This window comes from Prionailurus viverrinus, chromosome A3, assembly GCF_022837055.1.
Source record: "Prionailurus viverrinus isolate Anna chromosome A3, UM_Priviv_1.0, whole genome shotgun sequence".
Taxonomy (NCBI): Eukaryota; Metazoa; Chordata; class Mammalia; order Carnivora; family Felidae; genus Prionailurus; species Prionailurus viverrinus.
In genome coordinates, this window is record NC_062563.1 from 103,753,896 (window position 1) to 103,773,873 (window position 19,978).

At 43.1% G+C, this 19,978-nt stretch overlaps 1 protein-coding gene across 1 annotated transcript in view; it reads right to left on the bottom strand.

Annotated features, from left to right (window-relative positions):
• MERTK (MER proto-oncogene, tyrosine kinase) overlaps positions 1-19,978 on the bottom strand; it is a 114,208-nt gene that overhangs the window by 27,310 nt on the left and 66,920 nt on the right. The window contains exons 7-10 of the mRNA XM_047852747.1: positions 17,034-17,217; positions 12,809-12,960; positions 4,600-4,753; positions 1,942-2,095 (exon numbers count right to left, since the gene is read on the bottom strand). Of these exons, the coding sequence (XP_047708703.1) occupies positions 1,942-2,095; positions 4,600-4,753; positions 12,809-12,960; positions 17,034-17,217 (644 nt within the window). The remainder of the gene's footprint in view (positions 1-1,941; positions 2,096-4,599; positions 4,754-12,808; positions 12,961-17,033; positions 17,218-19,978) is intronic.

Below are 19,978 nucleotides of genomic sequence, written 5' to 3' on the forward strand. Positions count from 1 at the left end.
ATTTTCTTTAATTTTTTTTCAACGTTTTTATTTATTTTTGAGACAGAGAGAGACAGAGCATGAACGGCGGAGGGGCAGAGAGAGAGGGAGACACAGAATCGGAAGCAGGCTCCAGGCTCTGAGCCATCAGCCCAGAGCCTGAGGCGGGGCTCGAACTCAGGGACTGCGAGATCGTGACCTGAGCTGAAGTCGGCCGCTTAACTGACTGAGCCACCCAGGCGCCCCACACAGTTGCCATTTTATACTTATGTGTAATCACTTGTGTGATTATTGCTTGATTCTCCATGAACTGTGGGCACCCCTGAGGGCAAGTAGTACCTGCTTTTGTTCAGCGTTGTACCCCAGGCTATCACCCAGAAGGCTCTCAATACATATTATTGTGCTATTCTTACAACTTCTGCAGAGCCTACAAACCACATCTAGACTCTGGGATGCATTTTGGTCAAGTATATGTTCAGGATTTGGGTCAGATTTTGTCATTTCTTCAAAATAGTCATTCTTAGAATTTACAACGTTTATTTATTTTTGGGACAGAGAGAGACAGAGCATGAACGGGGGAGGGGCAGAGAGAGAGGGAGACACAGAATCGGAAACAGGCTCCAGGCTCCGAGCCATCGGCCCAGAGCCCGACGCGGGGCTCGAACTCGCGGACCGCGAGATCGTGACCTGGCTGAAGTCGGACGCTCAACCGACTGCGCCACCCAGGCGCCCCAATCATTCTTAGAATTTATATACTGAGATATAATAATTATAAGGATAGAGTTAATAAGTACTGTAGGTACCCGACCCTTAGGACTAGGATGGCCACGAAAAATGGGCAGGATAGCCTCTGCTCTCATGCTTCTTCTCCATGACAGTGAAAAGTTTTGGAGTGGAGTGGAATGTTCCAGTAGCATTCCTAAGACTCGGCAATGAATAAAGGTTGCTCAGCTCCCGCCAAAGCGCAGCCATTCACCTTCCATCACTCTGTCCTATTCCAGGCTGTCAACAACCCGCATCTTACAAAGTACTTCCTCTACCCCATGAGCGATAAACTGGGTTTCACAGAAACCCAAACGCGCTGCAGAGGCACTGGAGTAGAAAACTGAGTTCCAGAAACAAATTTACACATAGCTTTCTTATCATAGGTTGCCTTAACACGCCTTCCCATTTTTGTTGATATTTAACTACTGTTTGGTTATAAAAGTCAGATGTATAGAAAAATTAGAACAAGATCTTCTTTTACACTTGAATGTGAAAATACAAAGCTTTTCTCTATTAGAAAAAATGTATAAAATACAGTAAAAAAACCAAAACAAAACACAGAATCATCCACACTTATACCGTTCAGAATTGCTAATGCTTTGGTGAATTTCCTTCTAGTATTTTTATCTATACATACATTTCATTTTTTTTAATGTTTATTTATTTTTGAGAGAGAAAGAGAGAGGGAGGGAGAGAGGGAGAGAGAAAGAGAGACGGCACACAGGGTAGGGGCAGAAAGAGAGGGAGACAGAGAATCCCAAGCAGGCTCCATGCTGTCAGCGCAGAGCCCGATGCAGGACTCGAACTCAGGAACCATGAGATCATGACTTGAGCCGAAATCAAGAGTCAGTCACGTAACTGACTGAGGCGCCCCTCATTTTTTTTTTTTTTTTTAACAATTAGGATTATTTTTAAGAGTTCTAGCAAAAATCCTCACTTTACAGCAACGAAGTTTGAGTACTGAAGGCCTATGGATGCTCTTCTCTGTAAATGAGCCCTTTCAAGGCTGGCTTTCACTGCTGGCTACCTCTGTAGCATTGGCCTAACTAAGGAAGCTGCCTGTCCCCAGGATGTGCATAAGACGGGGCACCCAGCCAGGTACAATGTGAGGAGCTGGGCCAGCACAAGAGGCATTATTACTTGTCATGAGAAGCACAGGGTAACACGGGGCAGAACAGTTTAAACTGGGAAACTTACCCAAACTTCGTCTCCTGGACTCTTTTTCTGATGACCAGAGAAATATATAAAATTGACCCAATCAAAACAACTCCGCAAAAGCAACCAAGGATGATGAGCACAGGATCTGTGTTGCCAGGTGCCGGGGTTGATGAGGGGGCAAAATCTACCCAACCTAGTAAAATACCAACAGACCCAATTGAAAACATCTCTTTGGGATCCGAAACACGTAAGAAACATTAGCTTGTAATAGGGAAGAAGACAGTCAAAAGCTCTAGAACTTAATCCTTTTATATTCTGTGATCTACATACGCAGGCGGTCCTCGCTCTGATGGTGCAAGCTGAGACCACGCAAAATGATCTTAACAATCAATGGGTGACGCTTTTCATATCAGTTACGAATATATAAGGAATTAAAAAAAAAGGTAAAACTAGTGTTTATCTGGTACACTATAATTCAAAAACATTGAGGAATATTGAGAAATAAAAGATTGTATTTCTTTGTAAAAAAACGTCTCAAGAGGAGTTTGAATGGTACTGTCTTCTGGTCACATAACTTACGATATGGAGAGAATATATTTTCTATGCTGTGGAGAATTTTCCTCCTCCTCTCTGGGTCTGGATTCATCCCCAACACTTTACCCCCTGTGCTTTCCACGTTGCGAGCTATCTCTGAGAGTTCCTTTATGCGAACTCATTCATTCATTCATTCATTCATTCATTCATTCACCGTTGTTCCGTGGCTGCATAGCGGGTCTACCCAATGGCGGCAATATCTGCCTTCCCATATCAGCTGTTTCTTCCATAACTCCACATTCAATTCAAATTTCTCTTCCAACACTATCACTCTTCCTTTCTTTTCTGCACTTTGCCTTTGTTCACCAACTCTCTTTTTCAATTACTTATTTTTATTTATTGATTTATTTTTTAACTAGGCTTCATGTCCAGCGCAGAGCCCAACACAGGGCTTGAACTCACCACCCTGAGATCAAGACCTGGGCTGAGATCGAGAGGTGGATGCTCAACCGACTGAGCCACTCAGATGCCCCTCAATTACTTATTTTTAGGAAGTGTCATGTGGGTGTGTCCCTGGGAGATAAGGAGGCAACGCAGCTATGGGTCTTACTAGACGCATGTGATCTGAGTAACGGAAGTGCGTGTCCAACTACCGAGAACTTTGAAACAAGCAACAAGACCCGTCATGGGCATCGATGAGCATCTGTTATTTAGGTAGTGGTTTGTGGGGGCGCCTGGGTGGCTCAGTCGGTTAAGCGTCCGACTTCGGCTCAGGTCATGATCTCATGGTCCGTGAGTTCGAGCCCCGCGTCAGGCTCTGTGCTGACAGCTCGGAGCCTGGAGCCTGCTTCAGATTCTGCGTCTCCCTCTCTCTGACCGTCCCCCATTCATGCTCTGTCTCTGTCTCAAAAATAAATAAACATTAAAAAAAAAAAATAGGTAGTGGTTTGTGGACCGGACCACTGGCGGCAAAGTTTATACTTCATGCAATTACTCACAGTAACACATGACGGTAACTCAAATTCGGACCATGTCATTGGGGAACTAGTGTTACGTAACCAAACTGTGGCAGCTGAAAAGTATGCATGTTGGGATTGTGCAAAAAAGCAAGGACTGCCAGCATAGCACAGCCTTTTAAAATGGTGGAGAGTTTATATAAAGATGAAAGCTCTGTCTTCCCAAACTCTGATGTTTTTTTAACCTGTGCCCTTAGCATCAGAATCTCATGGTCTCAGAATTTCAACCAGGTAGACACGTCTTGCTTGCCATCACCAGTTACTAACGTTCCCCAGATACAGAGCCGAGCGCTACAGGAACTGTAGTATGGCTCCAGTTCAGCATGTTTGGGGGTCGCTGGAACAGACAGACAGGAACTCGATGGTCTACTTACAAGTCCTATTTGCTATGGATACAAAGACCATATCTGGCAAGACCTTGTAAATGCAAAAATCGTACTGATACAGATGCCTGTGCATGCAGTCTACGACGGCAGTTTAATATCAAACAACCCAGGGCAGTGAGAGTCAGAACAAAGGCTCCACTGGTCTATGGAAGCATGGACAGCATTTAGGGCCACATGGGACACCACAGTGGCTCCTTGCCAAAGGATACTCCAACAAATAAAGAAGACAGCATGCAGGGCTGAGCATTTAGCTCAGTGAGCCCAATGCTGTGCAAGGAGAGCTTTTATAGGAAACACTTTATGTTTTGTACCGATCAGTCACGAAGCACGGCACCAAGGCTTGAGTGAGTAATAACATGGTAAGCTTTACTGCTTAAAACACACAAAACAAACACTAGCACATAAACAAACAGTGCCCATTACACAGACCTAAAGACTAGCCATACTACAGCTCTCCAACATTCAGTCACGTATACGTCATTTATACTAAATTCAGTAAGTCAAGTCAAATGTGGTATTCTGGAAGGACTGATCTTTCCAGTAACTCAGTACCACCAACAGTAATGGCAGTGGGAGGACTCACAGGTATCAGTGCTCTGTGATGTGTGTTAACATATCAACTACCTTTCTCAGAGCAAAAATTCCTTCTGGTCTTTGTCTTTCATTCTTAAACCAGATACCCATCCCACAGGTTACTCTCTGGCACTCTGCATTGCCTGGACTGGCACATTCTATCAGACGATAAAGAACCCGACTCTCACCGTGCGCAGGGATGAACATTTTCACTGGGTCGCTGAACGGCCCGACTCCCCCTTTTGTGATGGCGGCAATCCTCACCGTACACGTGGCGTTGTGGACTTGAACAGAAATCTGAGCATGGCTGCCGTTCTGGCCAACTTCTTCAGACAGCTCTTTCTGGGAACAGAGAAGGAGGGAAAGGGGATGAAACAGTGAGCTGCCAGGGGCGCGTCGCCTGCTCGCCCACAATTCCTTCTGAGGGAAGTCATCCCACCCACCTCCCAGGGGGCACAGGCTGTGTCTCTACCGCATCCCTTCCTTACTCAGCACACAGCTAACGGAACCCAAGGGTGGGCAGGGATGTTGAACGGGCTGGCTGCAACCTCTGGCCTTAGGGCCTTGCCCAAGTGAGTCTGTGAAGGCATGGCACTCAGAATGGTCAGTGAAGATGTCTCTGGAAGAGAGGGAGCATGTAGCAGAGGCAGCCAGAGGGCAAGAGCAAGCCTGGCTCTGGGAGACCCCTGCCCTCAGAACCCCCACAGTACAATGCCCAAGAGCCAAACTATACCTTGACATTGACCACCTGCCAACTTCCCTTGAACCAGCATGCATGGGCTCCTGTTCTTTACAATTATAAGAATTTTGACTAAAATCTACCTTGAGGAGGGCACTGGCATGTTTTTTTTTTCCCCTCTAGTGTGACACATGCACAATTGTCTCAATTTCCAAAAATCTGGTTTCACTTTTACTTATTTTGTTTTATAACCACTGCCATGCACCATGCGCCATTAAAACACAGGAGAAAGTGATTAAAAAAATTTTTTTTTAACATTTATTCATTTTTGAGAGACAGAGTGTGAGTGGAGGAGGGGCAGAGAGAGAGAGACAGACAGACACACACACACACACACACACACACACGCGTGTGCAGAATCTGAAGCAGGCTCCAGAATCCAAGCTGTCAGTACGGAGCCCGATGCGGGGCTCGAACTCATGGACCTTGAGAACATGACCTGAGCTGAAGTCGGATGTTTAAACAACTGAGCCACCCAGGTGCCCCAGGAGTAAGTGATTTTTGAAACAAAACAAAACAAAACAAAACAAAACACCCCAGAACTCAGTGTTTATATAACACTTTTCTCTTTGTTTCCAAACCTCCCTCTCAAAATAAATAATTATTTTTTTAAAAAGACTGTTTTAGGACCTCATTTCAGCCTTTGGACTATTTATTTTGAGAGGAAGGGAGGGGGAAGAGCAGAGAGAGAGAGAGAGAAGGAGAGAGAGAATCCCAAGCAGGCTCTGCACTGTCAGCACAGAGCCCAATGCGGGGCTCAGCCCCACAACCGTGAGATCATGATCTGAGCTGAAATCAAGAGTCGGAAGCTGAACTGACTGGGCTCTCCAGGCACCCCAGAAACACGTCTTTAATCTCTGCAGTTTGGAGACCTGATTTCACAGACAGAAAGAGAAATGTCACACCGCGCAGGTGGCGCACAGGTATCACAGATCACTGACGAGCAGGCGCCTGGTTTGGGTTGGTAACTTTATTCCTGGTCACTTGGTGTCATGCTGCTTCCTTCTAACAGTGGGGCAGGGTGGGGCCAGCTCTGCCCTTACGGAGAGGGCAGGCCAGTCATTGGTGACCAAGGGGGAACCTGGGTCAGCCACCCACAGACTTCCTAAATGTAAACAAGCAGTGACCATCAGGACTCAGAAATAATCTTAGACAAGGGATAAAAGGGGAAAATATGGCTTTAAAATGTTCTGGTTTTTCCACCCCACTGGACTGTATGCTAAGGAGATTTGTCACAGATTTTTTTTTTTTATTAATTAAGTAAACAAAATAATAATTAACAATTTGGGGGGTATTCAGGCAATATCTTTTTTAGAAATAGAGCACTTTATTTATGGCAAACCCAGTTTTGATTATGGGTTAGTTGGTCATTCTCTATTTAATTTGGGTGGGGGACAGGAACTCATCAAGCAGAGCAACTCTATGGTTCGAACCCACACAGTCATGGAGCCCTGCAGTGAGTCCAGTTGGCCACTGAGAAATAACATGTCTGCTTCACAATTTACTACCTAACAGCTCCAGAACGTACAAAAGATGTCCTGCCTGACAACAGCTTTTGGGCCTGCTTCTAGCTTCACGCTTTTCATCTGCCAGGACTCAAATACAATATATCATGGGGCGTCTGGGTGGCTCAGTCTGTTGGGCGTCCGACTTCGGCTCAGGTCATGATCTTACAGTTCATGAGTTCAAGCCCCGCGCATTGAGCTCTGTGCTGACAGCTCAGAGCCTGGAGCCTGCTTCCGATTCTGTGTCTCCCTCTCTCTCTCCCCCTCGCCCACTCATGCTCTGTCTGTCTCTCTCTCTCTCTCAAAAATAAATAAAACATTTAAAAAAATTAAAAGATATGTATAATATATCATTTGTGAGAATTATCTCTAAGTTAGAGGACATGCATAATTGTGAATGAATTAAATTCCTAGAAGAAGAGAAATCCTAACACAAAATCATCCTTTTGGAAACAAACGTAACAGTAGTTGATAAGATCTATTCGCTTAGGGCCTATAATAAGTCACCGTGAAAACCCAGAGAAGGAACTTTGAAATTTCCACCTCCTGTTCCTTAAGCGCATCAACAATGGCAATCATCCTGGTTACTGCTGTCATCTTTCTGAATCTTGAAGTACGAAAACAATGGCAGCCACCACTTACAGGTAACATGTTTTGGAAATACGTAAAGAATTTTCCCATTTTAGGGGTGGAGCTATAATAAATGCTGAAGTAGTGATTAGAAAGATACATGATAACTATTTCAGTGGAGCATAACCATTTTCTCTAAGAATTGCCTTAAATGATAAAGATGATCCCTGTTTCTAAAAATCGATGCAATTGATCCAAATTCTTTTTTTTTTTTAATTTTTTTTTCAACGTTTATTTATTTTTGGGGGGACAGAGAGAGACAGAGCATGAACGGGGGAGGGGCAGAGAGAGAGGGAGACACAGAATCGGAAGCAGGCTCCAGGCTCTGAGCCATCAGCCCAGAGCCCGACGCGGGGCTCGAACTCACGGACCGCGAGATCGTGACCTGGCTGAAGTCGGACGCTTAACCGACTGCGCCACCCAGGCACCCCGATCCAAATTCTTTTGATGCCAAATACGTAAGCAAACGTATGACCGACCATATCCATATCCCCAAATATTTATTTTCATTTTGGTTTTGAAATTTGACAAAGAAATCCATTTAAAACCAGACCCATGTAGGAGCCACCCATGTGTGTATTCTCTCTCTCACGGTCAGGTGCAGAGCATAGAAGGTGAGGCCGTTTCCCTGGCATGAGGTGGTCTGGTTCTGGGGCACATGCCACGGGTGAACTGCAATTTCTCATTCTGTGAGTTTTCATCTTCACCAACAAAGGCCCGTAGCCTCGAGGACTTAAAATCTAAGAGCATTTTCAGGTAATGCAATCAGATTTACAGTATAACATCTGATGACATACATGTAGACCCTGTAGGGAAAGTAATAGCGTGTCTTTGGAAACAGTTTCTTTTTTTCTCTTGTGAGGCACTAAGGTCAGCACAACTGCGGTGGCATTTGTTGCTAATCACTGAAAGGTGTTAAGATCTCCAACTCTGTCAGAATTCACAGCCCTATAATTTATGTAATTAAGAATAAGGCCCATTTTATTGCCTCGAAGAACAGTAACAGACAACGGGGGAAGCACCACCAGATAAGAGCTTCTGTCATGCTATGCCAACAAAGGTGGCTTGTTCTTCACATTCACAGGACTCATTTTGCATTTGTCAATGCAAAAGTCACATCTTACTCTTCAAATGTGTCCTGTTCTTACTTCCTTTTGCTAAGAGTCCACAGAGTGGAATTTGAGTGAGAGACACTGTATCATGAAAGCCAAAGGAATCTGGGAAGGGGTAGTGGGTTCTGAAAAGCATGGCTCTGGATGTCAGTCTGGCCTGGGTTCCTACCCCAGTGCTGCCAATTCCAAGCTTTGTGACTCTGGTAAGTTACTCAGCATCTCTGAGCTTCAGTTTCCTCAAGTAAACATTGAAAGTAATACCTTTCTCTCTCTCTCTCTCTCTCTCTCTCTTTTTTAATGTCTCATGATGTTTTTGTAAGGGTTAAATGAATTCCTACATGCACAACATGAAGCACACAGTCTGGCACACTGTAAGTAATCAATGGTGGTTATTATTATTCCTATATTCCTCTACCTATAAGGTGCCATATTTGGATCGTCTTTCCCTATAAATGCAAGGTCCTCTTACAGAAGTGACCTTGTAGTGTCTTTCAAGTCCTGGCACAGGAGAGAAAATAACCAAGGCTGCCTAATGCCTCACACCAAGAAGTTTATTTGACTAGTTCATGCGATTTACGTCCATTGTAGGTTTCTCCTCCAAGCTGTGCATATCACCCTTGATTAATTCTTGGGTTTCGGCAGTGTTCCAGACCCCTGGCTGACCTATCCCACAAGAACCTCGCCCATTTCTCATACTTTAACATGACACCTGCTCAGATGCCCTGCCCTCCTTTGAGAGTGAGTGAGAGGGAGCAATAAGGAAAGGAAGAGCCAGTGCGCTAATGCCCAAATCCAAGCTTGTTAGGACGCAGTGGTCTAGGCCTGAGGAAGGAATCCTTGAAGGTACTGTGGCTTCTCTAGGTCTTTAAAGAAGTTATTTCTACATGTCCTGTTGTCTCTAGGCCCATAATAATCTGCCCATAATGAAACCGCCTTCTGATTTAACATCTCTACCCCTTCCAAATACAATTAAACCAGCATTAGAACTACAATCCTATAATAATGAGTTTTGTATAAATAACACATATAACGATGAGTCTCTCTGTTGAACATGTGGGCCATTCTGGGTCAAAGTGAAACAGACTTATTTACTGTAAAATACCAAAGAGGCTTGAGCTTACCAATAAACCTTATTGATCTTCCAGTGAGGGGTATACGATGTGATATTTTATAAACTTATTTGCTCATTGAATTCCTCTCTCATGGAAGGTCTACTGACAACTTCTGGGAATGGGAATAGATGGGAAACACTAGTCCACACTCATCAAAAGCCTGTCTCATCACAGAGTGAAACTCTCCAGCCAGTATGGATGTCAGTCAGGTCCATGCATCAAGCCCCATAAATGCCTAGAAAGTAAGTTCAAGGTCCTCTGTTCAGACGGTACAAAGATGAGCGAGACATGGCCCCAACTTCAAGGAGAATAGATTGCACTTGCTCCTGACTTTTGGATTTTGAGCTTGGATTAGGAAATGCAAGGGATAAAAAAAAAAAAAAAAAAAAAAAAAAAAAAACCCAGAACAAAAAAAGGTTGATATCTTCATCAAGATATAGTAAATGTGTGTACAGTAACTATCAGGAATTTTTTAGTCTGAAAGCGATATAACATGCGGGGATAATAAAGGTATAAACAATTGCCCACCCAAAGATCACTTCCAAGAAAGTTCTGAAGCCGCATACAAAAAACCCACCCTTATTAGAGTAACTCCTGGGAATAGCTTTCGAAAATATCCAATTCCATTGTCTTGCATAAAGAAGGTATACCTTTAGTATCAGTTTCCTAAAAATGGAAATGAAAGAACAATTTTGAGAGATGAAGTTGTATCTAACTCTTGCCCTTCTGAAATGAAGGGAGTTCAGGAAACAGAGGTGATGGGTACGGAGGTCATTGAAAACTTCCCTTTGGGCAGGGGTTTTAGGATCCTCCCTGGGTCAGCTTTTCTCCAGCGTTTTTATTTGCCTCTGGTTGCAGCCCACGATGAGCTTGAAGCATGGCTACATCTGAGAATGGTATCCTAAGGAAAGCAAGCCGCCAAGTCTTTTGTTGTCACGAGACCCTCATGATGCACAAAGTACAACGCAAATGAGGTTCTCACTAGGATGATCCAGCAGCACCAAGGAGGTAATGACTGGAAAGGTCACAGCTCTCACTGTGGCAGTATTGTTCTCACTGCAGAGGGGACCATGCCGAACAAAAGGCAACCAGAATGCACAGTGCAGCGGAGCGCTGGTGGCATTTAGTGCGTGAGGCTCTCCAGCTGCGTCATCCATGAGGCTTTCGCCACTCTTGCCCTCAGCTCAGGTCCCCTCCAGGGAGGCAGCTTTCACCCACGCCAGAAGAAGTCGAAAGGATGACCTGAACTCTTTAAACAAACTGGGGTGTTTTCTGTTTAGACCTCTCAAGTGTCTGCTGATAATTACAATCTTCTGCCAACCAGAGAAAAATAAAATCCTTATTGAACTGGAACACAATTATTGCACCTTCAGGTGCTGTTCACGATTCACCTTGGTGAAAGGGGCTTGCCTCTAAGACAGGCATTTGATTCCCCTGAGTCAGCCGGTGTGGAAACGCAGTCAATAAGGACCCTGCACGGGTGCCTTGGGACAAAAGACCAAGAAACGAGAGGCTTCTATCGTAGGACAACGCTCCTAAGCAGGGTTGTGCCTTGTACAAACAACACCCTATCATCACTCTGAGGCACAAAAACTCATGCACTTCCAAACTCTCTTCTTTTTCCTCTACTTCCATCACCTACCGCTTCCAAGAGTCAGCGTCCTGATAGGTAAACTGAGGCAGGAAAAGACAAAGAATAAATCCCACCCGTCCTTTTGGAAACAACAGCAGTTGCGTAAGAGTTGGATGTCATGAAGCTGATGACGACTGAAGCAAAGATTGGATGTCGTCAATGGGGGCAGCTGTGGACTCTGTCCCTCTCTCCTGCCAAGAGGCTGTACTGCTGTCACGTGGCACCCCCAACAAATGCCACGAGGATGCTAAAATCTGATCTGTCCCCAGGGCTAGGTCGATCAGGAATGTAACAACACAAAACAGCGTGCTTTGCATGATGGCAGTAAAGAGACAGTCCTGATGATGGAACCAGTACATCTGCCTTTCCGTAGGAAGCTCTACATCACAAAGAAGTCAGTGTCACCTCAACTATCTTCTCAAGTGGGAAGGGGACCTGTCTGGTAGCTGCCTACCCATCCACACTCGGGCATTACCCCTACTCCTGTGGAGCTGTGTTAAGGCAACCTGTTGCTGGCTTAGCCCAGTCCTCTGGAGTCTGGTTACCCCTTTTCATTCTCTATGAGGCTGGGGTTCTTCCCTGACAATCTTCAGAAAAGCATCCTCTGGAATTTCCAAGAGGCTATGAATTGTTGGACTGCTAAGCCATATAGCTTCTGGACCTTCTGCTCTGGTTATCTGGGTAGTTCTCAACTATCTTCCTACAAGAGCCCAAGTTCCCAGAAGGCACGAATCAAGTGGTGACAGAGAGGAGTTCACCTATTTACCGAATGCATAAACGAATGGGTGAGTGAGTGAGCGAGAAAAGCCCCAAAGATTCCTTGGAATTTTGTTAACTATTCAGTCATCTCTAGTTTTTACTATAGTCTTCACATCCCAGTGAAAGGGACCTCATTCAATAATAATACTTTGTTGTCGGGGTACCTGGGTGGCTCGGTCGGTTAAGCTTCTGACTTCAGCTCAGGTCATGATCTCACAGTTCGTGAGTTTGAGCCCCGTGTCAGGCTCTGTGCTGTGCTGACAGCTCAGAGCCTACAGCCTGCTTCAGATTCTGTGTCTCCCTGTCTCTCTCTGCCCCTCCCCTGCCTGCACTCTGTTTCTCTCTCTCTTAAAAATAAATAAATGTTAAACAAAATTTTTTTAATTAAAAAAAAAAATCTGTTGTCTTCTCACGACAAAACAAAAGCTTCTAGGGGCACCTGGGTGGCTTAGTCAGTCAAGTGTCCAACTCTTGATTTTGGCTCAGGTCATGATCTCACGGGTCATCAGTTCAAGCCCCACATCCGACTCTGCTTGGGATTCTCTGTCTGCCTCTCTCTGCCCCATTCCCTCTCTCAAAAATAAATAAACTTTATTTATTTATTTTTTTCAACGTTTATTTTTATTTTTGGGACAGAGAGAGACAGAGCATGAACGGGGGAAGGGCAGAGAGAGAGGGAGACACAGAATCGGAAACAGGCTCCAGGCTCTGAGCCATCAGCCCAGAGCCCGACGCGGGGCTCGAACTCACGGACCGCAAGATCGTGACCTGGCTGAAGTCGGACGCTTAACCGACTGCGCCACCCAGGCACCCCAAAAATAAATAAACTTTAAAAAGAAAGCTTCTAACACAATATAAATGAGCAAATCTAAGGAGACAAGTGCACTTTTTCGGAGTTCAGACTTACGGAAGTCTCTGCATTCTGCCACACGTGAGATATCCGGTATCCCACCAGGTCCCCGTCCTGCCGCTTAATCGGAGGCTTGATCCATCTGACATCCACCTTATGACTAGATTCATTCAGAAACACAGTGACATTCAAAGGTGCTACTGAAGGGGCTACAAAAGGAAAAAGAGACAATGATGAAGAACCACAGAGAAAAGCACATAGAGGCTTATTCTCAGTTTCTGAATGTTTGGTTTTCCAGTGTTCTGTGGAAAGCATTCAAATGAGGTTGAGATTAATAGCAGATTTTCACCCTTTTTTCAATTAAGGAGCACTGAAATACTGCATGGCTTTTTTTTTTTTTTTAATATTTATTTTTGAGAGAGAGAGAAAGACAAAGACAGACAGAGCATGAGCAGGGAAGGAGCAGAGAGAAAGGGAGACAGAGGGTCCAAAGCAGGCTCCAGGCTCTGAGCTGTCAGCACAGAGCCCGACGTGGGGCTCAAACCCATGAACTATGAGATCATGGCCTGAGCCAAAGTCAGACTCCCAACTGATTGAGCCACCCAGGTGCCCTGAAATACTACATGAGTTTTTAAAAGCAAGCACTTCCTAAACTAAAATCACGAAGATGAGGAAGGTGAGTGGCACTCATGGATTCCTCCTGGGGAAGCAAAGCAGATACAACTTGAACAGGGTTTTCCACTAGACGCCTGTGGGATGGAAGGGCAACCAGACTGACTGGAGATCAGTCCTGTGTCGGGTGAGACGTACCAGGCAGGGAACACGGCAGAGCTCAAAGGGAAGCCACCATTTTAAAGTCCAAAGGCAGGTTACTGATGGTCTGAACAGAGTTAATCAGACAATAAGTCTTTAAAAATGTACATGTACATATATACATGTGTGTATAGATATACATATACGTATACATATACATATACATAAGACATCTCATTATTATTGAAGACCAGAGGGTCAAATGCTAATTACTAGATGTCAAAATGTAGAATTTAACCCTGGTTTTCACTATCTGGTTTATAGGAAAATTCTGCTTAAGTCACATTCCCACTTATGTCAAAATGTCTGTTATCTCTCGCAAGGATACGAGGATAAAAGTTACAATACTTTGGAAAAAAGTATGTTTGTGTTATACATATATATATGTATATGTATATGTATATGTGTGTGTGTGTGTGTATACACACACGTACACACAAAATAATTTGGGAACAGGTTAAGGTCATTACTAGATTATTTTTTGGGAGTGAGGAACTTGACTATATCTATACAAACTGAAAATAATACGCTCTTAGACCAAATATTTTATTTCCAGAAATTTAATCTAAAAAATTCTCCTATAGATGGTATTACATTCATTGAGACATAATAGTGAATAAAAGGAATAAATGTAATGCTCTGTCAATAATTATGACATAATACATTTTGATACATTTTCCAATGAAATACTTCCTACCCAGCCACTGGAAAGAATTAGGTAGATCACAGGTACTGATATGAAAAAATATTTAATGGAGGGAAAAATCAAATTGCAAAAAGACATGTACCAACTATCCATTTTAGAAATAAAAAAATGTTTTATGTATAGAAAGAATAAAAACAATTGCGATTATATATACCAAACCATTGATTATAGTTGTATTTCTGGAAGATCAAATTATTTATTTCTGATATGCCTAAAAAGAAAACAAAAGGGTACTCTAACCTTCATTTCTGCTGATTCTAGGAGCAATTAGAATGAATTTCAGCTTAGGAAATGTCATACAGCTACAGCTGTGCTATGAACTGAATCGTATAGTTTCAAATATATTGTAGAATTTATGGACAAACATGGCCAACTCAACATGTCTTTATGTCTGCTTTTCCTGAAGCCCCTCTAAAATGACAGTAAGGAATTTAAAACAATATTAACCCATAAGATAAAGCAGAGTCAATAGTGGAAAATAAATGTCAACATATACTCAAAAGCTGAAAAAGAAATGAAGAAGGCATAATTAATTCAACAAGCCTATACTCCCCAAAGGACCATGGACAGGCTCAGAAGCTGTGCACCCAGGTACTAAAACTGGAAGACTGAAAGCGATCAGGAAGTAGCTAGTCCTCAAGATCCCTCTAACTTATTCCCACACACCTGCTAGGTACTCCCTCAAAACAAAAACAAAAACAAAAACAGAAACAAAAACAAAAACAAAAACAAAAACAGGAGACAGGATGCCCTGTTCTCCAAATTGAAAAGCCTCTGTTGGTCTTGGGGCAGGATGAAGACACAATGAGGGGCCAGATGGACAACTGGGGAAACAAGTGTAAGTTTGTACACTGAATGAGGAGGACTCCACCTCAGTCCTCCTCCCCACGTGATATTGGCAGCCATGTTTACATTCCTGAGGCAGGAAACAGGAGACTACTTTACTAGAGAAAGTGAGTGGTCCCAGAGGAAAGGAAACCAATTTTGACACTTTGGGGTATCCAAACCAAAACACTTAGGTCACTGCCCATTAAATTAGAAAATATAAATAAGTTAAAAATAAGGAGGAATCAAAGATATAGCACATATTCAAAAGAAAGCATTTAAAGTGGCTATATTAATATCAAAGCAGAGCTCACAAAAAATAGTACTCTCAAAGATAAAGAAAACAATCTCATAATGAGAAGGTGGTCAATTATTAGGAGAGCACAGTAATCTTAAACATTTATGTACAAAATAACCTCTGAAATATTCGAAGCAAAACTGGCTAGAACTACAAAAGGAAATGGGTAAACCCAAAATTATAACTATGGATTTCAATGCCTCTCTCTAAATAATTGGTAGAAGTAGGCAGAAAAGCAGTAAGAATATAATCAACCAATTCAACCATGTTGACATTTATAGAATACTCCTTATAATGAGAGAATACACATTCTTTCCAAGTGCACACCAAACATTTATCAGGAAAGACCATGTTCTGGGCCATTAAAAGAATCTCAATATATTTAAAAGTATTTGAGTGATACAGATTATGTTCTTGGGCACCAATAGACTGAAATCAGAGATCAGTAATACAAAGATTTCTGGAAAAGCCCAAAATATTTGGAAACTAAGCTACACACCTAAATGACTAATGGGTCAAAGAAGTAGTCAGATGGGGTTGGGGAGAGGAAATACGGGTGATGAGCATTGAGGAGCTCTTGTTGGGATGAGCACTGGGTGTTGTATGTAACCCAATTTGACAATAAATTATATTCATAAAAAACAAAATAAATAAATAAATAAATAAATAAATAAATAAATAAAATTACAAAAAAAAGAAAAAGAAAAATAAAAAGTCAGAAAGGTATTTTTGAACTGGATGAAAATGAAACACAGCATATGAAATTGTTCTCAAAGGCTTTGTTTATCATTTGAGAGAAGATATTTTACAGTTTTGGCACTAGAGTTTCATTTGTGCAAGGCTTACACCCTAAAGATTTCTGATCCTGACCTGGCCCACAGTTTGTATGAAGACTAGGGCACTGACTCAATGAGGCCAGAGGTAAGGGCAGGAAAGAGGTTCTACTGATCTAGAGCTCTGTTGGGAAGGAATAGAAACTGTGGATTTGAATTTAAAAGAAATACAATATCCATTCCAATATTCATAGAAGATAAAAAAAAAATTTCAGAAATCAGAAATAGCACACAGAAAATTCTTTAAAGTTTAAAGATATAAATAAAGTTTGCTATGAGCAAGACAGCATAGAGAGAACCTAGTTCATAGGGCTTCAATGAGGATCTAAAAAAATAATCCATGCAAAACACCTAATGTGGTGCCTGGAACGTGGTGTTTGGTAAATATTAACCATCTTCACGTTCATTATTTCTTTTTTTGTGTGTGTGTTCATTATTTCTTAAATTTGATGCTATGATTAGTACTTTTTATATTATTATATCTTAATTTAAAATAACATGTCATAAAGTGTGCTATTAATGTCTCCCTATGTAAAAGAAAATACTACCTATACACATTAAGTGTAAGTTTTGTCACTAAACAGAGGGAAAATCTTCTTTCCTATTTTCTTTTTTTTTTCTCTCTCCACCCCCCCCCCCCCCGCCCCCCGCCACCCCATTTTCATTGGCTACCTCAAATAAAATTCTCCTCCAGGGACAAAGACCAAACAAAGCAAAGTTTAAACTTCTCCATCAGGCCACCCCGGGAAGGATTTGTTTAATCACATGCCATTAGGGGCAATATTTATTCTGAGCTCCAGGGATTACCTCCTTCGGTCGTGCTGGCCAGAATCCAAGGGCTCACTGCGGACCAGCCAATTTCATTCATGCAGGATACACCAATGTTGTAATTAGCCAGAGCTCGCAGCTGCTCGATTTGATACAGATGTGGTGAGGCAGAGGTGTTAAAGACCATGACTGAGCCATTACTCAGCGGATCAACTTCCTTGACCTAAAGGAAGAGTAAAAATGTGGACCAGGCGTTAGTAAGGTGAGGGGAATGTCAGACACAGGGCACTCGTGTATTCGGTGCAAGTGGCCCTTCCTCTCCCCTGGGGGGAAGTACCTGCTTCCTTTCGGGCCACACACTAATTTCCCCCCCAGCATTACTGTGTGTTACTCATGCCACTGGAGTGGCCACTGAGGACCCGAGGAAAATGCCTAAAATAAGTGTTTTCACTGTGGCAGGTAACAGAGCAACTAAATGATCGTGAGAATACAAAGTAAGATAAATAATATGAAATAAGAACTGAGGTGGTTCTCTGTCATTTCGACCTCTGCTCTTGCTTTGAGGTAAACTCTAGTGTGTCCTTTTTTCTTACCCCTGCTCCCATCCCAGTATAAATTCAACTCCAAACACAGACAGAGAAGGTAGATTTTCTGACATCATTTGGTGAGCAGATATAGGGAGGAGTCATTTGCACCTCACCTGCCAAACTTTTCTCCAAATCTTGTTAAAACATCTCAGCTCTTTCCTCTGAGTTCTTTCTTTTCAACCTCCCCTCCATAAGCTCTACCAATCTCTCCACATCCATGTTCTCTGTACACACAAGCAAAAATCTAATCCTGGGCCAAACTTCTACCTTTTTTTCCTTAAGCATGCCTCCTGTCTGGGAGCGCGGATAAGGGAGAGCTTCTTTTTTCACTACGTTTTTCTTTCTTTCTTTCTTTCTTTCTTTCTTTCTTTCTTTCTTTCTTTCTTTTTTAAATACCTAAAATGGTCTTCACATTTCTTTTCCTTTTTCATTTTTTTTTTAACATTTATTTATTATTGAGAGAAAGCGACAGAACACGAGCAGGGGAGGGGCAGAGAGAGAGGGGGAGACACAGATTCCGAAGCAGGCTCCGGGCTCTGAGCTGTCAGCACAGAGCCCGACGCGGGGCTCGAACCCATGAACTGCGAGATCATGTCCCGAGCCAAAGTCCGACGCTCAACGGACTGAGCCATCCAGGTGCCCCTTCGCTACGTTTTTCAAAATTTCTACAATATGTAGTACTCATAAAATCGGAAAATTGAAAATGATATCTAAAACACAAGAACGGAGGAAAAAAGTCTTAAACCCTCCATGTATTCCTGATAATAACAGGCTGGTAGTCATTGGGTGTGGATACACAATGCTGTTATTTCAGGATACGTGTGTTGAAATTTAGGCCAAGGGGCCACAAACATTTTAGAATTCTAAATCCCCTAGTGGATACCAAGAGGGTGGTGTTGGGGCCAAGTCTCACCTCAGACTCAGACCCACAGGCTCCACTGGGTGACAAGAAAGCACCAGTTGGCCTGAGGAGCCTCCAGAGGAGAAACAAAGAGCTACGTGCTTATCTTGGTGGTGGCTGTTGGCAGAACATACTTTTTGTTTCTACGCTTTCGAGTATGCACCTACTTCCTGGTGACCAATCCCTGAAACTGAGGTGGAGGGAACCTTTGGCTCTCCACCCCTGCCCCACTTCCGGAGCAACGCGTGAAGCATTTCCAGGCACAGGGACGCTCTTTGAGCACAACTGCTGGAAGAAGACGGGGTTTCTATAACCGTACTTCTCAGTGGGTCCTAGGGGACAGGAGGGCACGAAATAGCAAGAAGTACGTGGGAGAGTTAAAAATAGAAATGGAGTATGCAGCCCAAAAATGGGTGAAGAAAGGAACTAACATCAGGGCCAAAGGAAGTGGGAGGGTGTGTCCTGCTAGTGCGTGGATCTGAATCGTGTCCAAAACATTCATATGCTACCAAGTCAGAGTTTAAAATTGTAATGGACTGGGGACCTGCTACAAAATTATGCTTGGTTCCTTCAAAGGTGGGAATACATTGTTAATCTGCAGCATATAAAAGGATAACTTCTAGAGCCAGTCCTGACTAACTCTGCTAGGACTGGTCAGAGAAGACAGAGGACAGCCAGTTACGTTTGAATTTGAGATAAACAACAAGTAATTAGTTGTACAGGTGTGTCACAAAATTACTCCTGTAATTTAACTTGTAAAATAACTGTATTCTTATTTGCTAAATCTGGTAACCCTACCAGAGATGGAAAGGAGAATGGGTAAAGGGAGGTGGAGCTAGCTGGTGGGGCAAAGACAGAATAACCACATCTGGCACCCCAGGATCCAAGATGGGCAAGGAAGGCCTGCCATTTGGCCATCACTGGATGATTTTTCACTCATGCTATGGCTTCCCAAAGCCAAGGCAAAAGGAGAGAAAGCAAGTGAAGCTTGTGTGTGATCATCTTCTACCTTCAGGAGTGAGCTGGTGTTTTCAGATCTTCCTACTGCCATACTCTATCTCACCTCCATCTGGAGACCTGTTCTATCAAGGTGGGGGCAGTACTGGTCCTCAAAGTCTCCCTGAGGGTAACCATGGGCAAGAGCCTCAGGTCTTAAAGTCTTCATACAGCTCAGCAGCAGTTTTAAGAAGAGCTGGTCCATGCTTCAGTTTCATCTACATGTATAGAAGGAAACAGGCCCTGGCTGTTCCTAACAACAGAGCCCTGAAATACATGAAACGAAAACTGATGGGATTGAAGGGGCTAACAGACAATTCAAAAACAGTAGTTGAGACCCCAATTCCTCACTTCCAATAACAGATAGAACCACTGGGCGGAAGATCAACAAGGAAACAGAAGAAGTGAACAAAACAATAAACTAACTAGATCTACCGGACCTAGACATATAGAACACTCTACCCAACCACAGCTGAATATAACTTCCCCTCATGTGCACC